This window comes from Rhamphochromis longiceps, linkage group LG15 (assembly GCF_057381845.1).
Source record: "Rhamphochromis longiceps isolate RC_006_pf linkage group LG15, R_longiceps_female_GT1.1, whole genome shotgun sequence".
In the NCBI taxonomy this organism is placed as follows: Eukaryota; Metazoa; Chordata; class Actinopteri; order Cichliformes; family Cichlidae; genus Rhamphochromis; species Rhamphochromis longiceps.
Window position 1 is genome coordinate 5,413,299 of NC_140571.1, and position 19,014 is coordinate 5,432,312.

A 19,014-nucleotide genomic window follows, 5' to 3' on the forward strand; every position below is an offset into this window, starting at 1 on the left:
GACAGGCCAAGTGAAAGAAGGGAGGGGGCATACCGACAGGCGTATGGAGGAAACAACAAAAGCCGGGCCAGACCGTGTTAATAAAGTAAATTCTTAAGTGGAGAAAGACGATCAAAGGTCCATGTATTTGGCAAATGCAATCCACAGCGTGCACTGAGGTGTACACAGGGTGGACGCGTTTCCCCAATATGCTCAAAGTGTGTCAAAGCAATCCAACAGTTCAAATGCAGATTGTTTGTGCTTTTGAAACTTAGGCTTTGATGCCAACTATTAATAAGTAAAAAGACTGACAAACAGAACTAGCTCTGAAGCAGGAACATGGCAGATTGATTTATCAATACCGAAGCCCTAATAAGTCTCTTCATTATGTGTTCTCCTTTGAAGATGGAGAACAGATGAAAGTGTTGTATGACATCAAGAACTGTAGCATCAGAGAGGTACTTTATTAAAATAATACTAGATAATGAGAGATAATTGCATTCTCAGAATAAATTGTGTTGAAAGGAACAGATAGAATTATCTGGAGTGAATTGATGCGCTTCACTGCGAGTCTCATACTGCGTGTGTCGATGACGCAACTCCATGCCAAGGCAAATCCATGTTTGAGAAGGAGTAGATTTAAAGGCATGAGTGTCTTTAAGCTGAGGTCTCGGAGTCTCGGTTTCCCCCTCCTTGCCTCTTGAGGCATGTCTTCTCCATCTGAGTGTCCCTAACAACAGTCACTCTCTGCAAGTGACCCCTCTGCCACAGTTGCACATACAGAGGGGAGAAAGCAGCAGCAGCTTGTGATAAGAGATGACCTTTCATGGTTGGATGTCAGAGGTGAGAAATACTGCCTGAAAGCATGTGTGATACTGACCTCGACTCTGAGATGGGGTCATTCAGAGGTTATAGAACTTCCGCTTGTTATGTTAAAAATATTGGCAAAGCTTTTAATGTATTTTTTAACATCTTTATCATATTGGACTTAACTGGGGCCTACTCTAGAACCCTGGGTCTTGCCTTGAGATCATCGGTCATCCCAGACAGCTCATCAACTAGTCATACATGTGTATATGTGGTTAGTGAGTGTTCCTGGAGGTTGCTGACTGTAGCCAGGTGAAATTGGTCATAAAGCAAGTGCTGCATTCAAAAAAACTTCTATGTGATTTCTTGGGCCACACATTGCCTGTCGCGTGTATATTAATTGTTTTACTTATGAGATAGCTTTATGATTGCACTGTAACAGTTTTGGCATTTTTATTATTATTACAAACAAGGATTTAGATATTTGTAATTTTTTTTCATTACAGTGGTAAAATACACCTTTGTCTTGATTTTGTTGATAAACTCTGGTCATGACAGCGGCATCTTATTTACTTTAATAACCCACAGTGTTAAAGAATGTGGCCCAGGTACAGCCAGCAGACTGTATGTTTTAGGTTATGTGTTAGATACTGCATCTTTTACAGTGACATGTATTTTGCTTAATTTCATGCATACTATTTAAAAGTATTATTGGCAAAAAGACTAACCCAATTTAAACAGATCAAATTTAAATGTGTCAGAGCTTTTAAGTAGTTACTGATTTGCGGATGAAGTTGTAACATTTGAATATGAAGCAAAAGCAGAAAGAATTAATTCTGTCATGTTGACCAGAAAGCTTCAGCTTATTTGCCATAAGCTGATTTCTGGTGAGAGGGAAAAGCTGCATTATCCATTTTTGAACTATTAATAAATGAATAACAAATAAATAAAATACCTGGCTTTGCTTGTTGAATTTTGGATTCAACTATTTATTTGGTTCCAAAACACTGCCCTTGCGTGAGACAGCAGATCCAGTGAATGCTGCTAATTAATAAAAAGCATCTCAGAGTTTAAATCCGTTGTTTACTTTTCGGTCTCAGACTTGGGTTTGTGGGAAAGCCACTAACCTTTGATACGAGCTGTCATTGCTGCATAATCTTTATCAATTCAGCCCCAAATTTAAGACAGTCTTCTTCAAAGCGCATCAAAACTTCATTAACTCTCTTAATACAGACAAGGCTGTAACAGCTAAGCTGAAATGTGAACGCTACAAAAAAAGTACAATAAAACTCTTAAATAACTGAGGGTAAAGTGTGGCGCTAAGAAAACAGCAGCTGAACTTCCTCTTCAAGCAAAATATCAGTAGTTGCTTGGGTAAACTTCTGTAGTTTTCTCTTTGGCAGGTCCAGTGTTGACAATACTTGATATATGCACCAAATTCAGTGTAATATATTTCACAATGTGCTTTAAAACAGCTGTGTTGCTGCTTAGGTTCCTTTTAGGTAAAGGAGTGAATGCATTATTTGAAACAGAAGAATGTATGGATTAACTAAGTGGGCCATGGAGAAAACAATGGAAGCCATGAGAGTTTATCCATTTCCTATGATAACTTGCCAGCGACTGGTAAGCACCCAGCATGGATGGCTTTCATTTCCTTCTTATCCATCTTCCCCTCTTTCTTTGGTGGAGAAAAACCTCCCCGAATCTTCAGTGAGTGACACTTCTTTCAATTCCTGGTGCTCATCCAAAATATTCGATTTGGATGTCCATAAATGAAGACGAAATGAATACCAGTGGGAACAAATTAGCCGGTCACTAATTAGCTCTAAAGCTAATGCTGAATGTCATGTGTTAAAGGAGGGTAAAGGAGTGTCAATGAATGGTGGTGGCACACAGTCTTCAGGTCATCACACAAACACACATCCAGGCCCTTTCAAATGGGGGCATCAGCATCAAGAGCTTTGTGTCTCAGTAAATATTAGTTCTGCTCAGCTCGCACTCAGCAGATAAAGTCCTCAGTGTGGGAGGCGGAGTCAGAGCAGTTTCCTCTTAGACCTGACGGAGGGTACCAGGGGACTGGACTAATTTTACAGCCTTCAGAAAGAAATTGGATGGGTGCAAATGAAAAGAAATGGGTGAATGTTCAATTCTGGTCACACTGGACTAGAATAATTACATGGTATACAAAAGAAAATACATCACAGTAACAAATGGTGCACCACATGTACAAACACATTATTTCACTGCTACAAGTTATACCACAAAAATGCATTTCCCCACAAATTTAGACACATATAGAAAATACCCACAGTCTGTCAACTCACATTGTACAATCAGCTCCACTATGGCCTCCCGGGGCTTCACGTTGAACCCATTATACTGGCTGGTCTGGCAGCGGTACGAGCCCGTCATCTCCCTGGACACATTAACAATACGCAGCACGCCGTCGTAGCTCTCCATCTGCATGCTGCCGTCTGGCATGGGCGCTTCCTTATCCGCTCGCGACCACAGGATGATCGGCTTGGGCTTCCCTGAAACAAGGCACTCCAGCTCCACTGTGTCACCCTCGCGGGCCACCAGGGGAGACTTGCCCCGTGGGACTGTCAGGTTGGGGGGAACTAAGAAAGAGAAAAACAAAGGAGGGACTGATATGGGGCTCTAGAAAGTCAGCAGGCGGGGTAAGAGGAAATAGTCAACTTGGGGAAAGTTGTGGCGAAAAAGGTATGGAGGGGGAAGCGAATGAGCATCCAAAGTTGCGATGGCAATGAAGCGGCATCTCAGCAACATACACAGCTTTTATGGAAGCACCATGCGGATATTAGCAACAGTAATGTCTAACGGCTGGGACTAGACAGTCTGAACATGTACTCTACGCAAAACCACCACGAAGGACAGCAGTGAGAAGGTTTAATGCTATCAAGCAATGGCAAACGATGAACAATGCAATGAGCGGACAAGCAAATTCTAAATAGTTAATGACAGCCTTTATTAGCTAAACAAGTCCAGGTACTAAAAAGACTAAGGAATGTAGACCATGCAGTAAACTACAGAGTAAGAGTTCTGTTTGCACATCCACTCTGAATGCATGAAGATCAGGCAGATTAGGCCTCACAAGGGATTAGTCCAGTGAAATCTAAGACATAGTTCACAATCAGCGCAGCAACCGATGTTCAACTGGATTGAATAAAACAGTTACAAAATAAACATGCAGAGGAGAAAAGTAAGACATGATATTTATATATATATATGTATATAAAACAAAAGCAAACCAGCAGTTCAACAGTTTGTAAAGCACTCCTGTTGCCTTTGATGCCAGGAGTTAGATTGATTCCAAGCTTGTGTTTATACATGATTGTGGGTCATTGTAAATCACAAAACCGAGAGAAGAGATTTCCTTGTAACTACAAAGTCTTGATCTTCATATGAGCTATCCTTACACTTCTAATACACTCTCAGCAGTAGCAGCACTGGCATTACAATCAACAGCCAAACAGCATTGTTACTTTCACTGTCACATTTTCATCATCTCCTCACTTTCCCATCACAAAACTATTTTTCTGAGACGTTTTCCACAGCTAAAATCACTTTAACATTCATAGTTGCATCATCGCAATCAATCGTCACAGCTTTTTACTTCCCTACCCTCCTCCTATCCTAGTCGTGCAACCACTCAGTCTCAATCTAGCACCCCATAATTTAGAGCATTTACAAGAGAACCCTCCCAAAGGTGATGCAGCACTGAGCCTGGCCATGTAACAAAAATATGACCCAATAAATAGATACCTGCCTTTTTTACAACAGGTATTTTAGAGTCTGGGTGAGTGCAAACAATTAATAATAAAAAAGAGGAAGAAGAAGATTTGCAGATATCCTTGAGTGTGTTTATGTGTGCATCTGTCTTTTCTAAGTGTGGAAGGCAGGAAATCTAGCAGGTTGGATCAAATAGTCTGGTTCCTCACCAAGCATGCTGGCCAAGTAAATTTGTTTAATTAGTAAACCTGGCAAATTGCGCCGGCTCCTAGAGTGCTGTGTATGTGTATAAGTGTGTTCATATGCGAGTCCAAATCATCAACAGACTCCAGCTCTGTTTTGTAGCACTGTTCCGAAAAATAGTTTACAGCCAGCAATTTGAGGAGTGAAAATCTTCTCAGCAATGATGAAACCGTGTCGTGCTTCCCTGATGATTTTCGAATCACTGTCATTCTGCCCAAACAATGCTGCAGCTGGAATGGAGTCAAGCCACATTGGAGTTTCACAGTGATGAAATCACCAGCAATCTCACGAAAACGAAACAGAGTCCAGCTATATTTCTTTGAACCCCATTTTTTGTGTGGGTAAGAGGTGAGAATCCTGCAGACGTTTCACTGCTCCAGCTCCAGGTCCAGGTCAGATTCCTTTTGTCCTCCCCCCAGAGTCTTGGATAAATTATCACACTGTCAGAAACAAGGCAATCTCACGATCCTCAAGTATTAGGTTGTGCCTTTTAAAGACTCTGTGGCACTCTAAAATTAGCTCATTGTTGATAGCTCGGCAATTATGACCAAGAATTGAATAAATGCTGTAAACAGGGCATGCTGTCAGACAATCTTATTCGTGGATTTTTTTTCTTTTAAGAATGAGAACAAAGCTGCAATTATTAATTGATTTAAAAACTGGAACTAAACAATATTTAGTCTAATCTAGTCTAGTCAATGTTTGGAGTAATGTGATAAACATGCTAGCAAATGCGTGCCCACTTCCATGAGGCACGGAGAAATAAATGGGCTACAGAATCAAAACAATGAGCTGAAAAATACTAAAAAATACTAACATTCTGTAGAGTTGGATGATAATTCTCTATGATAACATCACAGTACTTTCATTTTCTGTCATTCCAATAACATCTATTACTACAGTATCTGGATAACAGGTTTTGATTACTGTAATACAAGAAATGAAAAGCTATTACCTAACTCCGCACATAAACCAGATCATGAGCCAGTGAATACCAAAAAAACATGATGGTGTGATTTGCATGAAATAATGAAGTCTGGTCATTCATAGATAAAATACTGGCATTGTGTTTGGCACTACAGAAAAAAAAAAGGCCCTCCACAGAGCCAGTGGTGGCGGACCCTCATTTCATCCTTGCACATTTGCTGATTTTTTTTATTCACACAATGTCTCAATTTTAACAGCAAAGGTTTAAATCCACTTTGCTATTCAGAGCATTTCCTTGGGTTAAAACAATGAAGTAGTGAGTTTGAAAGGACAGGAGAGGAGCAGCAAGCATCCATTAGTGTGGAGGAGAGGTTTATTCACCGAGTTGCCATCATTACACCTGGCCTCTCCACTGCCTAGATTAGGCAGGCAATTACAGTTTGTCTACCTGTTGGGTTTGGCAACACAAATACTGGCTATCAGCTGCCATTGTCTCTCCTCACACCACAATGAAAAAAAAAAAAAACAGACAGGCATACACGCACTCAGAAACTCGCACATCCTTCTCTCTTGCTTACTCTGTACATTACTCTTCCTCTTGCTCTCTTTTTTCCAAGTGAACACCCTGCCTCAGTGTTTGAGTCTGACCACTGCGATGCTCAGTGTGGAAGGGAGCCTGCTACTGGTTTTCACTGTGCTCTCATTGTGCCAGAGCCATCCAAATGCCAGTGATGCCTGCAAGGCATGCCCGCTGTGTGCGTACGTCTTTGCAGCGCGCGTGCGTCCGCGCGGTTAATGTCTCTGCACGTGCACATGTGCACGTATCGCTCACTGCTTCTCTCCTCGCCCACGGGTGACACCATGCTGTGATCCTGCCTCAGTTCCTCAATGAGATGCAATGCTTCTTCTCTTTGCTACTGAGCAAAAACACTGTGCGTATGTATCTGTAGGTTTATGGGTTAAATCAAGATAGGACCTTCTAGTCTGGCCTCAGCACTGCGCTGAAACGATCCTTCAAATGTAGCTTTTAATTATGATCCATCAGCACTGCAGCAGACGCAGAACAACATGAGCTAACTGCAAAAAGGTAGAAATAACTGGCACTTTGAATTTTCTTACAGCGACAGGATCCAGAGTGATGTTTTAGAGAATAAACATTCCCACTGCCCCCTTTTTTCGGGTAAGTGCTATGACATCACTCCTCATCACCATGGCAACATAGTGCTCTCGACTAAACCAGGTCCTGCAGTGTGTGTGTGTGTGTGTGTGTGTGTGTGTGTATGCATGCATGCATGAGACTGTGTGCTCAGACAGCTTGAGGCCAATGAGTTGGTCACAATGTGACAGGACTCTGTTCCTCAGAGTCCTGATGCTCTGGGGACAGAGTGAAGAGTCCCATAGGTGCACTGTGGACATGTTTTTGAATCTGTGTGTTTCTGTGTGTCTGTTTTGGGGGAGGCTGTATCTACACCCTGAGTCGCTGAAGTGCAATAAATATACACAGATGTGTTAAATTTGGAAGAGTGCACCCACAGACTGCTGTGACACAGCAGTGACAAGACTGACATAACAATGTGTGCGCGTTTGTGTGTGTGTGTTTTGAGCTCTGTGTCATTCCCCTGAGATTTCATAACCTACAATCAATCTCAAAAACTCTTCACATGGATCAGACTGTAGCACAGCAGATTTTATACCAGTGCCTTCTTTTTTTTTGTTTAACCAACAAAACAGAATAAAAGAAATGTCCAGTCTAAAAACAAATGCATGCAACCACTTTTCTACTGCTGAGCAGGGAACAACTCCCATGGATGGCCCACAGTTTATGTAAATTGCTCAAGGGGCCTTCACAGTAGTTAATGAGGGAGGGAGAGTGTTTCTTATTCATGTTTCTCAGATTTTCCCAGCTGCACGGGGAGGTGATTTCCCAGATGGTCACCTCCATAAAGCATGACTGCAGGTGTTGCGGTGGAGGCTATAGGCAGGTACACTGAGCACAAATGCAGCAAGTTATCTCATCTTATTCAAATATGTTGTACTCTGAAAACAATCTGAGCTATGGATACACCCCTGCTATCCAACGTCTCCAAACATCCACATAAGCGTGTTTATTAACAAACTGAAGTTTTTATTTGCGCTGACACTTTGGGCACCGGTAATCTACCACAGGAACATCACAGGTGCTGTGCTGACATATTGCGCCCAGCGCCATTGTAGAAGTGGCATCTATTGTTGTCATATGGTGGATTTCTCAGGACAGTGTCCCAGCTGTGGGACAGCTGGTAAGCCCCTTCATCGCAGTTCATCGCTCACTGTTAGTCTATTGGGTCGTTCATCCAGTTTTGGGGATTGGTTCCTGTGTGCAGTTTATAATTTCATTTTCAAACCTTGAATTAATGAATTTTCGATTTTAGATGTGAATGCTCTACAAGACCAAAGACAAACTTGTTATTCAGGCCATTTGCTCAGTTGGAAAGATTTCTATCTGTCACGTGACATTGCCTCAGCATACTGAAGGTGATGGAGCTGGGATCTGCATTAAAATGATATATGCAATTTAGATCTTTAATGAAAAAATACAACCAAATAACTAACTGCTCTCTAAGGATTTAGGGATGTAAATAAATGGTCAACTCAGCAGAAAATGAATGTACTGTTCAATTTCGTTCCACCTCATGTTAACATGTGATGCGAATGACAAATAAAGCTCCTTGAATCCTTGAAAGCTCTGCTGTAGGTGGTCATATGAACCCTCCCTTTGAAGCTACTACCCCTCACAGTGTTTATAACATAATTATAAAGTGACTTTTCACGCTGAATTGTTCAAATAATTTTTAAAAATAATTTAAATATATGTTAATAGCCTGTTTTGTTGCTCTCCTCTGACCTGTGTTTCACAGTGTGTACCTCTTTTGCTGTGCTTTGCTCCAAACAGACACATGTGGAGTCAAGCAAAGCAGAGACCTGTGAAATGAAGGCACTATCAGTTAAGTTTATGACAACTCATCACTATCTGTATGCTTTATTTTGTAGTATGCTGCATTACAATCTGATGGCCAGAGCACAGTATCATCTGTTCTTTTAAGCAAAGCCAACCTGATTTGGTGGAAGGAAAAAAAAGAAAGCGACTGGGTGGCTTACTGTGGCCTATCAGTGCTGGGGATGGTTATTTATTTATTTTTACTCTTGTGTAAACAACCTTTCTGGTTATAAGTGATACGAAGGTTGAATTATGTGTGCCATAAAGCTTTTCAAACCAAAGTGCAAGTGCTAGCTCGTATGGCTCACTAGATTACCAGTAGTAGCTAAGCAATCACACGCATAATTCATTTCATGCATTAAGCTTATGGAGTTAGAAAGTCCTGTTATTGACAAGAACATTCACTGTGTAGTATTTCTCAACTGCCAATGAGCTGTTACAGGATGAAGTGAGAGGTCAAACCAATGTTAGCAGCTCTCTCAGGTTCTTTGTTAAATAGGGAGCTTAATGCTCCAGCAACTACACTTAAACCTGCTACCAAAAGCCTAGCACAAGACTAAACATTTTGCCACTTTTCTACACAGATTATTGGCCAGTAACCTTGAGTGTTTTCAACCACCTAAAAACCGTTTACAGTAGTTAAAGAGACAGCAAATTACAGCTGATAACTCTGCTCATATGGCTGATATTGTAGAAAAAGTAGTAATATTGCCATCGTTACCGAGGTGGTACACTACGTGAAAACATGTATTGGACAATACCTGTTAAGTTTTGAATTCATGGGTTTTCAGTTCCATTGCCACAGATGTGTAAAATCACGCCATGCAGTCTGACAAATATTTGTGAAAGAGCAGTTTGAACTTTTTCACCCTGTAGTTGAGTCAGGATGCAGACCAGGTTTCTCTTTATAAGGGTCAGTGAATTTGCTGCTAAAACAAGCACATCAGAGTGGTCAACAGCCAGCAGTCATGTTGTCCCTATTAGAATCACATGTGGCACAGCCCTTTAGATGATGGCAGATCATGACAAATCAGAGTCAAAAAGACGACATTGTGCATAAAAGGAGTACACACAGAGAGCGGCGGGCCCCCCCTGCGCGTCTGATGACTCAAATTTTGTTGTAGAAAAAGGCTTGAACACTGTGTTTATTAAACCAACTCATTTCTTAATCAACTGAGCACTTGAAATTGATTTGCTTAATTAATTAACTGCAGTAATTCTTAAGATTGACAGAGACACTGGGTGGTGCCAGGATTTCAGGTGTGAGCAGGTTGCTAATTGAGGGACTCATCAAAGGCGGATTTATCACCCGCGCAAAAGGGGTGACTTTCAGTCATGATACTTTGTTTGTGATCAATCATGACGGTGATTTGTTGAATAAAAAAAAGTATCAAATGGGAGTCAAGGAAGCACAACTGTTTAAAAGATCCAAATGTAATTTAGGTTCCACTATTTTGATAATTACAATTCTGCTTTTTAGCGATTAGCTAAGTGGCTATCTGTGATCAAAATTAGCTTTAAATGTCAGAAATAAATCTGTAATTACTCGGCACGCTATTAAAATTTTATCTCTTAAATGTCCCACAGGTATTTCCGGTCTGAGTCCAAATAACATTTCAGAATGACAGTAATCACGTCATCTAACATAATCCAGCAAGACATAAACACACATTTTACACACAAGTTAATGAAAGGATTCATTTGCTTGTTCCTGTTAGAAGTTTATGGCATGTTTTACACTAATGCTCGTAACTCTTTTCAGCTGTTCCCTTGTCCCGTGGTTCTTAATCTTGACAGTATCCAAAGGGGAAGTCTGTGTCCTCGTTTTCAGACACTCATAAATAAGCATTAGCACCGCAATCTCCGGCAGCTCCGGCGAGGAAAGAAGCTGCTTATTTAACGAGTGTGTGAAGACGGTAAACTGCTTATTACTGCCGTTTTGCAAAAAGGGAGAAAATCGAGAAATTTGTGCTCGTCGAAGGTTGAAAGAATGGAAAAATAATAGTTTTCACTTTAATCAATGCATCCTGTGGAGTGGTCTCTGGCTAAGCGCTGGTTTCGAATCTGGAACTAGAGGCAGTGTTGGAACAGCCAGCAAGTGTGACATTGTTCAGAGAAGAGATACTTTAAAGCTCAAATGCTTTCCAATCACTTCCCCTGTACGAAACCTTGGCAAACCTGTGGTAATCTCCTCTAAACACTTTTATTAAGACTTCTAATTGCAGCTCAGGCTTTCTCCCTTCAGGAAAACAGGCAGAGGCACAGAAAAAGGGCTTATTCACCCCACAACAGGCTGCAGGCGCAAGGCGAGGCAGAGGCACAAGGCGCTTTAGTACACGGCAGCTATACAATGGCGCTCAGCTGAGACATTTCTCTGATTTGTGGCATCAATCTCGCTGAAAGAAACACGGCATCCTTTAGCAAACAGCCCAGTCACATCCAGGTAAAGCAGCAGGAATTTTAACCGGCAGAAACAAAATTCAGTATGTTATTTCCTGTGACAGGAACAGCTACTACAACGCAACTCTTTCATACTATTTCATACCCACACATTCGACCGGAACAATGAAAGATTAAGAAGCAATCAAATCTAAGCCTTAAGGAAAGCTTTCATTTCATATGATCACAAAAGAGCCAGTCATTTCCGTGGTTATTTCCTCAGTCAGACGGCGGTGTTCTACTTATTTATTTATTTAGTTTTTTTGCACATTAAAGGATCTGTGTTAATGCACTGGCATCGCCCAGGCACTCGGAAAGAAGAGAATGTGCTACTTAAAAGATAATGAGGAAACAATCTTGGCAGATGCGATTGATCCCACTGTTTTATAGCACAGGGATTATCAAAGGATTATCTAACAATAATTATGCACACAAGGTCGACACATTGCTTTCATGTTCACGCTGAGAGTGGCAGCCAGGTGTGTGTGATAGAAAAATAGTACAGTGAAAATGGGTAAGGCTGCGCGAGGGTGTAAATGTGGCTATCACCGTGTAGGCATATGTGTGTAAAAAGGGGACGTAAAGCTTGCTGGCAACCCGATCATCAAAACATCACACAACCCAACAGTCACTTATCAGCACAGAACACATGCCAGGAAATTCAAAGCAAGAAAAAAGAGATATCTACAATGCCAGCAGCAACACCAACTCATGGGATTCCCCTCCACCCACCCTCTACATCCCCACCCCTCGAACGGAATCTGGAAGTTTGGGATGAGCCGAGGACAACCAGGAAACTCCCTCTTGGTGTCTGCGGGGTGTGGATATAAGGGGTGATTTCTCCCAGTGGAGTTAATTGCTGATCAACACACCTTTGCAGCTCATTCACTGACCTCACATATACAACACAGATAGCACAGATAAAGACGAGCATTCCTGTGATATCACATGCATGAATGTATAATTGCTTTTTCTCTCTAACCACTGCGTTCGGCTATTACTGCAAAACCTCCAGGGGATAAGAAAGCACAAAAGGTATTGTTAGCTTTACTAAATGTGCTTCGTAGCAATCTTTTAATAAATCGGTCTCTGTTCTGTTGTCCGTGAAACAGTAGCTTTTTTTTTCTTTTTGGATTTTGATTGATGTTAAAATCTAAAACAGTGGATAGAAAATAGAGTCAGTTTCTTTTTTGACTATTGTGCTCAAGACTGAATACTGTTATCAAAGCTTACACATAGTTTTTACTTTCTTTTGAAACAACTGACAAACAATAGAATGTCAAAGAATCAGAAGGACACAGTACATGACTGGTTTTCTTTGAGTCAGACTCAATACGACCCATACTAAACTGTATCAGCTCGGTAGACAAGGTGGACTGGTATGTTGTTATTAATAGGCTATTAGTGCCAGCCACTTGAACCTGTTCAAGTGCACATTACCACGGATGCATAATCACCCAGTCACATGGCAGCAACTCAATGCATTCAGGCATGCAGACGTGGTCAAGACGACCTGCTGAAGTTTGAACTGAGCATCAGAATGGGGAATAAAGGTCACTGAAGCGACTTTGAACATAGTATGGGTGTTGGTGATAAACGGGCTGTTTGAGTATTAAAGAAATTGCTGATCTACTAGGATTTTCTCACAAAGCCATCTCTGGGGTTTAAAGAGAATGATCCAAAAAAAAGGAACGGGAAACTGAGGCTACAATTCGCACGGGCTAACAAAATTGGACAATAGAAGATTGGAAAAATGTTCCCTTGTTTGATGAGTGTCGATTTCCGCTTTGACATTCTGATAGTAACAACAAAGCATGAAAACATGAAGCCAGCATCAACAATTCCAGCTGCTGGTGGTGTAATGGTGTGGGGGATATTTTTCTGGCACACTCTGGGCTACTTAGTACTCTCTGGGCATCATTTAAAAGCCACAGCCTAGCTGAATATGGCTGTTGACAATATTTATCCCAATGTTTTACCCATATTCTGATGGATCTTCTGATGGCTGATTCCAGGAGGATGAAGCATCACATCACAAACCTCAGATGTGATGCTGCTCCATTAATATGAACCCACATTTCTGGGGAATGCTTCCACCAACTTTTTGAATCTATGCTGTGAGGAATTACGACAGTTCTGAAGACAAAAAAGGGGCTAATCCAGCACTAGCAAGGTGAAACTGATGAAGTGGCTGGTGAGTGCATGTTAATTGGAACAGTCCTGAAAGCAGCCAGACAGATGGAAGGGTAACGGACACTTAGTGTCTGATTAGCTGGAGCAATGGAGGCAGTTTTGATTCACAAAGTTCAATTGAACACTTATTGCGATAGAGAGCTGTTGCTACTGTAATAATGTGTGCAGGAACAGAAGTCAAAGAGACATATTTATGACTATTACACAGTCTGGGAGCAAGCGTGTAGATGTAGAAACAGCCTGTAGATATAAGACATTCAAACATTCTTAAACACAACACACACACACACACACACACACACACACACACACACACACACACACACACACACACACACACACACACACACACACACACACACACACACACACACACACAGAATCTGCAGATAAAGAGTTTCTTTGAAATTATTCATCTTTGAGAGCATCCATCCATTTTTCTTAAGCCTATCAAGTTCAGGGTCACGTGGGCACTGAAGACTCAAAGCTGCCAGGGTATTCCATAGTGACTCGACATTGATAGTTTGCTACATAACCGCTCACACCCTTATGGATTTTTCCCTTTAGCTTTAGCTGAAGTAAAGCCATTGCACCAGTCTATTTTAGGGTTAACAAAGAGATAATTCACATCTATGACCAATTAAGAGTTGAAAATCGACCTCTCATGCATGTCTTTGATTTGTGGGAAGAGGCTGAAATACCCAGAAATAACACGGGGAGAACATGCAAGCGCCACATGACTTGAAACTTGTGAACTTGATACAACAAATCCCCAAACCTCGCTGCAAATACGCATTTATTGTCAACCATTCTCTGAGACAGGAAAAATATGATGATTGCACCATGTTGTCAACACCATAAGCAATGCTCTATTCATCTCCACCGTGACAGGGCATCACATTGTGGCGGATATGTAATAACCTCACCAGACAGCAGTAAAAATATATGGGAACACATGAATTCGGGTGAAAGCACCCTTCAAAAGAAATCCTTTTTTTTTCTTGTAACTTGGCAACTATATCACACAAGTCCAACATATCCAGAATATTTAATTTCACTTCACTTACCCTAAAATCAGCAAGTAAGCTCTGTGTTCGTACAGAGATGGTAATCAACTCATTGAGACAACTTAAGATTTCCCAATCTAGCTACGCTGGGAGTGGTCACATGAAAGGTCAAGCTTACTGGCAGCAATCACACTGTGTCATATTTTAAGAAGATGATGAAACAAAAATATTAGAAAAATATTGCAGCCAAAGAAAAACTCTATATAGCAGTATTGTATTGAAGTTTATTTACTCATAACAAAAGTTGCCTCAAAAGCACTGTCTGAAAATAGCTACGCATTTGAAGCATTTTTGACCAGTAAGACTTGTTATTAAAATAAGTTAGTAAAACTCTCTGAAAACTATAGACACTCTTATTACTGAAGTCCAGGATTTGGGACACTACTTTCCTGAGAACGGACCTGATAGCAGAAAGTGAATTTGTATGAGTTCATCTCTTATCTCAAACAAACTAGCTCTGGGGAAGGTTAAGTGTCCAGGATAAGCTGGTGTTGTATGCTGGTAAGAGGTAAACCACCTATGTAACAAAAAAACCTCATAGGTAAAGCTGACGTTTCCTCTCTAAGTGCCGTAATACTGCCTGCTGATCCACTTTCATTGGACTGCCACCATTTCTATCCAACTTGAGCCCCAACAACACTTGCTCTGATTCCAAACATTTTCCATGCTGAATTAACATATTATTGCAGATATTAATAATCGCTAGATAAGTATCCATCAGCTGTCCATGCTCGTCAGATACTGAATACTCATTTTCATGCCAGTTTTGACCCACGAAATGTAACATGCTTGTGAGCATATATGGTTTAACAATGCAATGGAGGATTATGTAACGCTGTGACATTACAGCGCTTTATTTTTTGACCATCATGAAATAAATATATTAAAATGATCTACAAAACTGATGGGACTGATGAGACAGTTAAAAAATTGAAGCCAACGGAGTTTGACTAACGTAGCTGTGAGAAATCAACGTGTTTGTGTCAGATCTGTTGGGGGGAGGTGTGTAGGTGTGTCGATGCCACAAAGGGGTGTGAGGCTCACCAGTTGTGGATGAGATGTTGACATCGATGCTGATCTCCGGGATGCCTCCTCCCTTCAGAGCAGCCACACAGGTGTACGTGCCGAAATCAGTGAATTTCAGGTCTATGATGTCCAGGTTGGTGGTTCCAGGTGAGATGTCAGGATCTGTCTGGGTGATGACCATACGCTCTGAGCTCCGCAGGGCACGGCCATTCTTCAGCCAGCTAAATGTCAGCTCCTCTGGAGGTGTTGCCTCCACCTGTGACATTAAAAGGCTTTATTTTTATTACACTCACTAACATTAGCTCAGTATTATACGCATAACCATGTGTGCTTAGTCTCCCGGTGTTTTCTGTTACCGTACCTGACAGGATATCTTTACTTCCCGTCCAATCTGGATGTGGTCATCGTTGTGGTAGGGATCTGGAGTGATCCAGAATCGTCCCTTTTTCAAAGCTGCAATTGAAAAAAGAAATAATTTGATAAGAATCACATTTATATTTATATTTATACACTTCACGTGTTGATTCTGCAGCATGGTGATGGAACAAACCCTGAGATATTCACAGTGGGATTTGGCTTTGGTTGTTATATTGATGTGTTTTTTGAGATCTAATCCCAATGACAGGATTTTATAGATTTTAAAAAAAATTTTCCCTGCACTTTTACTTTGCTCAACGTCCACACTTGAGCTGTAAATCACTGTTATGCATCTCAAGTGAATGCGCTATAAAGCTAAGTGTGTGTGTGTGTGTGTGTGCGCGTACCTGTTCAGTCAAACACAAATTGTTCAAAAAGGCAGTGAAAGCCTGCATCAAGTCACAGCTGCCTGAAATACCTGATCTGAGCAACTAACTGAGCAAAATATGATATTTGCTCCCCAAGACGTGTCATTTCTGGAGCAGGGTTGTGAAATTGTAAAAGCATCTTCAACCCAAGGTGTAAGAGTAGATGATGACAGGACATCTGCAACTGGTTTACGTAAACAACATCTGAAATTTGATCTTTTGATGGTGCAGCAGGGTCAAACAGAGAACTTAAAAGATAAAGCAGAAACCTGTGTCTGTTTGAAAGCCCAACGCTTTGAACCGGCATTAATATTGATAGCTACACATGGAAGAATCCTACGGTACTGAAGCAGGTTCACGCACACTACAAGCAAACACACACTGTCAAATTGGAGAGATACCTAACAAAATATCCACCATTTCTAATCCAATTTGGTTTGCAAACTCCATTTTCAAAGCATAGCTTCTCTGAAGAGAAAAAAGAAGATGATTTCATTATAATGCATGCTGTATTGGTTTCAAACCCTGCGTCTACTGTTCAATTCATCTCCTCAGCAAAAAAGCTGACGGCACCATGGAAATCTTTTCATCTAGCAATTCCCAAGTGACATTATCATATTCAGTTTGGTAAAGGGAAAACGAAAACAAAACCTGCGTGTCAGATTTAAACACAGGAAATTCAATGTGCAAAACATTGTGACGCCTGCCAAGCTGCAAACTGAAGGAGAGACGAGTGACACACGCCTCCTTGACATGATCTTCCTCCTCACGTTTGAAATCAGTGTCGGCAGGCACAGAATCCTATTTCTGATGCATGTCAGATACAAATATTACAATCATGTCAGCGCTCTCCAAACACCAATGTGCATTTGCATTCACTCTTGTATCCCATACATCCTTATTCTCCAAGGCACTGCCTATCAATCGTGAAGTATAATTCCATAGCGCTGGCATGGAAACTGTGACAATTGACATTATACGGTGTGCATCCTTATATCTGTGACCTTTATGGATACAAAGCATTATCAGGAACCTAGATTCATTTCCTGTTTAGACTCAGCTCGGCAACACATTGAACAACTCCTTTGTGCATTCCTTAAACCCAACACAAAGAATAAGGTTATTGAGAAAATATAGAGTTCACAGTTAAACCCAGTTTGTGAGTGTATGTGTAAGGGAACACATCAGACATGTCAGAGACATCCAGAGATAGAGACGCGTTTACATTCCGACAGTGTGAAAAGCCTTTTGGTGTCCCAGCAACATCCTGAACAGAGTTGGCTACCACGTCTTAAGTATTATCCTATCCACACACACAATTTGCAAACACACATTTCCACATAACCATGTGAGTGGCAGTGTTGTCATAGATGACAGTGGATAAAGATTTGGATTACATGCAAACGTCTTTTTCACATTCCCACAGCTCAGATGTATTCTTCTCCTTTCTTCACTGCAACAAAATGAGGTATTTAACAGTCGCAGGTCGGACTCTACTTCACTGTGAGGCTGGGTTTCATGAAGACGTCTGTCAGGGGGTCGACCCCCACCGTCTTCTAAACTACACTCATGTCAGTGAGTAAATATAACATTAAATATACATTTGCTCATTAAAGGTCACTACTCCAGATACATTAGCTCTAAAAGTACCTGCAATATTTATATAAGATCCCATTAATACTCTATGGAAGAAAAAAAACAACATTATTGGTCTGCTGTGTCTCCTCTATCACTGGACCTTTTTATATTAAAATGCACTATAATTCTAATGCAGATACACTCAACTGACCACATGAATCAAGCGTTCACGGATGAGAAGGCCCTCTGTTGCGGTGTCTGATGCAATGTGGAGCTGTGGACCAAAAAAAACTAAACAAAAAAAAAACATTTTAGTTACTTGCATCCACTTCATATCTGTTAAATTTAGCTGATGATTCACTGGCCTGTCCATGAATGCATTTATTTTCTCCAGTGATACATTAAACAAAAAGAAAACTAAGCGGTTAAAGGTGTTCTAGATGCAGCATGAAAAACGTCAGCTTAGAAAAGCACTCACAGCACTGAGCAGAGTGTAACTGTATGAGAATGAACACATTAATGACTGTGTTAAAAACAATGCCGCAGTAATTAGGCAAGCTTTTAAGTCATAAAATAGATCTTCATGCTGGTACGAGCTGCATATCAGTGGAGTTCACTGATGTAGACAGATGAAAGCATAACACTAAGTATAAGCACAAATTATGCACCTATCCATCCGTAAAATAAAAATATAGTTTCAATTTTACATCTTGAACCATGGCTTTGAACCACAGCTAATTTTGCTATATGTTTTACAGGGAAAATTGGAAATAGGTGCAGACATGTACTGAAATGTGGAAAAATACATTGGAATATCCTACATAAGGCAAAAACAGAGTTTGTACAATTGTAACAAGGTTGAAAGTTAATATTTGCTATGACCACTTTTATTCTTTCACGATAGAGGCAGGACAATGATTTTATACAGAGTGGCCCAAGATCATCAGCTAAAACTGCTTATCTTGCTGACTCAGTCCCCTGTTGCTTGTGTTGGTAAAGCTTTATTAAAGACTTAATGAATGTTAAGTTTCTTTAAGTAAATCTCTTGCATCAACTCCCTACTTGTTGCCTTTATTGAGCCAGTTATGACACTACTTTTACTAATGTTGACGTACCCCTCCCTTATTTTTGCATAGAGAAGCAGTGCACATCAAAACAGCCAGCAGTGCATATGTGCACTCATGCATATTTCAGAAATGACTCCTTCCAAGTCTCCTCCACATTCAAAAATCCTTTCCTGCCT

General features: G+C 40.8%; 1 protein-coding gene across 1 annotated transcript in view; it reads right to left on the reverse strand.

Annotated features, from left to right (window-relative positions):
• Nucleotides 1-19,014, reverse strand: part of LOC146651871 (MAM domain-containing glycosylphosphatidylinositol anchor protein 2) — a 200,936-nt gene that overhangs the window by 58,595 nt on the left and 123,327 nt on the right. Inside the window, exons 7-9 of the mRNA XM_085382565.1 lie at nt 15,770-15,861; nt 15,427-15,664; nt 3,111-3,404 (exon numbers count right to left, since the gene is read on the reverse strand). Coding sequence (XP_085238691.1) covers nt 3,111-3,404; nt 15,427-15,664; nt 15,770-15,861 — 624 coding nt within the window. The remainder of the gene's footprint in view (nt 1-3,110; nt 3,405-15,426; nt 15,665-15,769; nt 15,862-19,014) is intronic.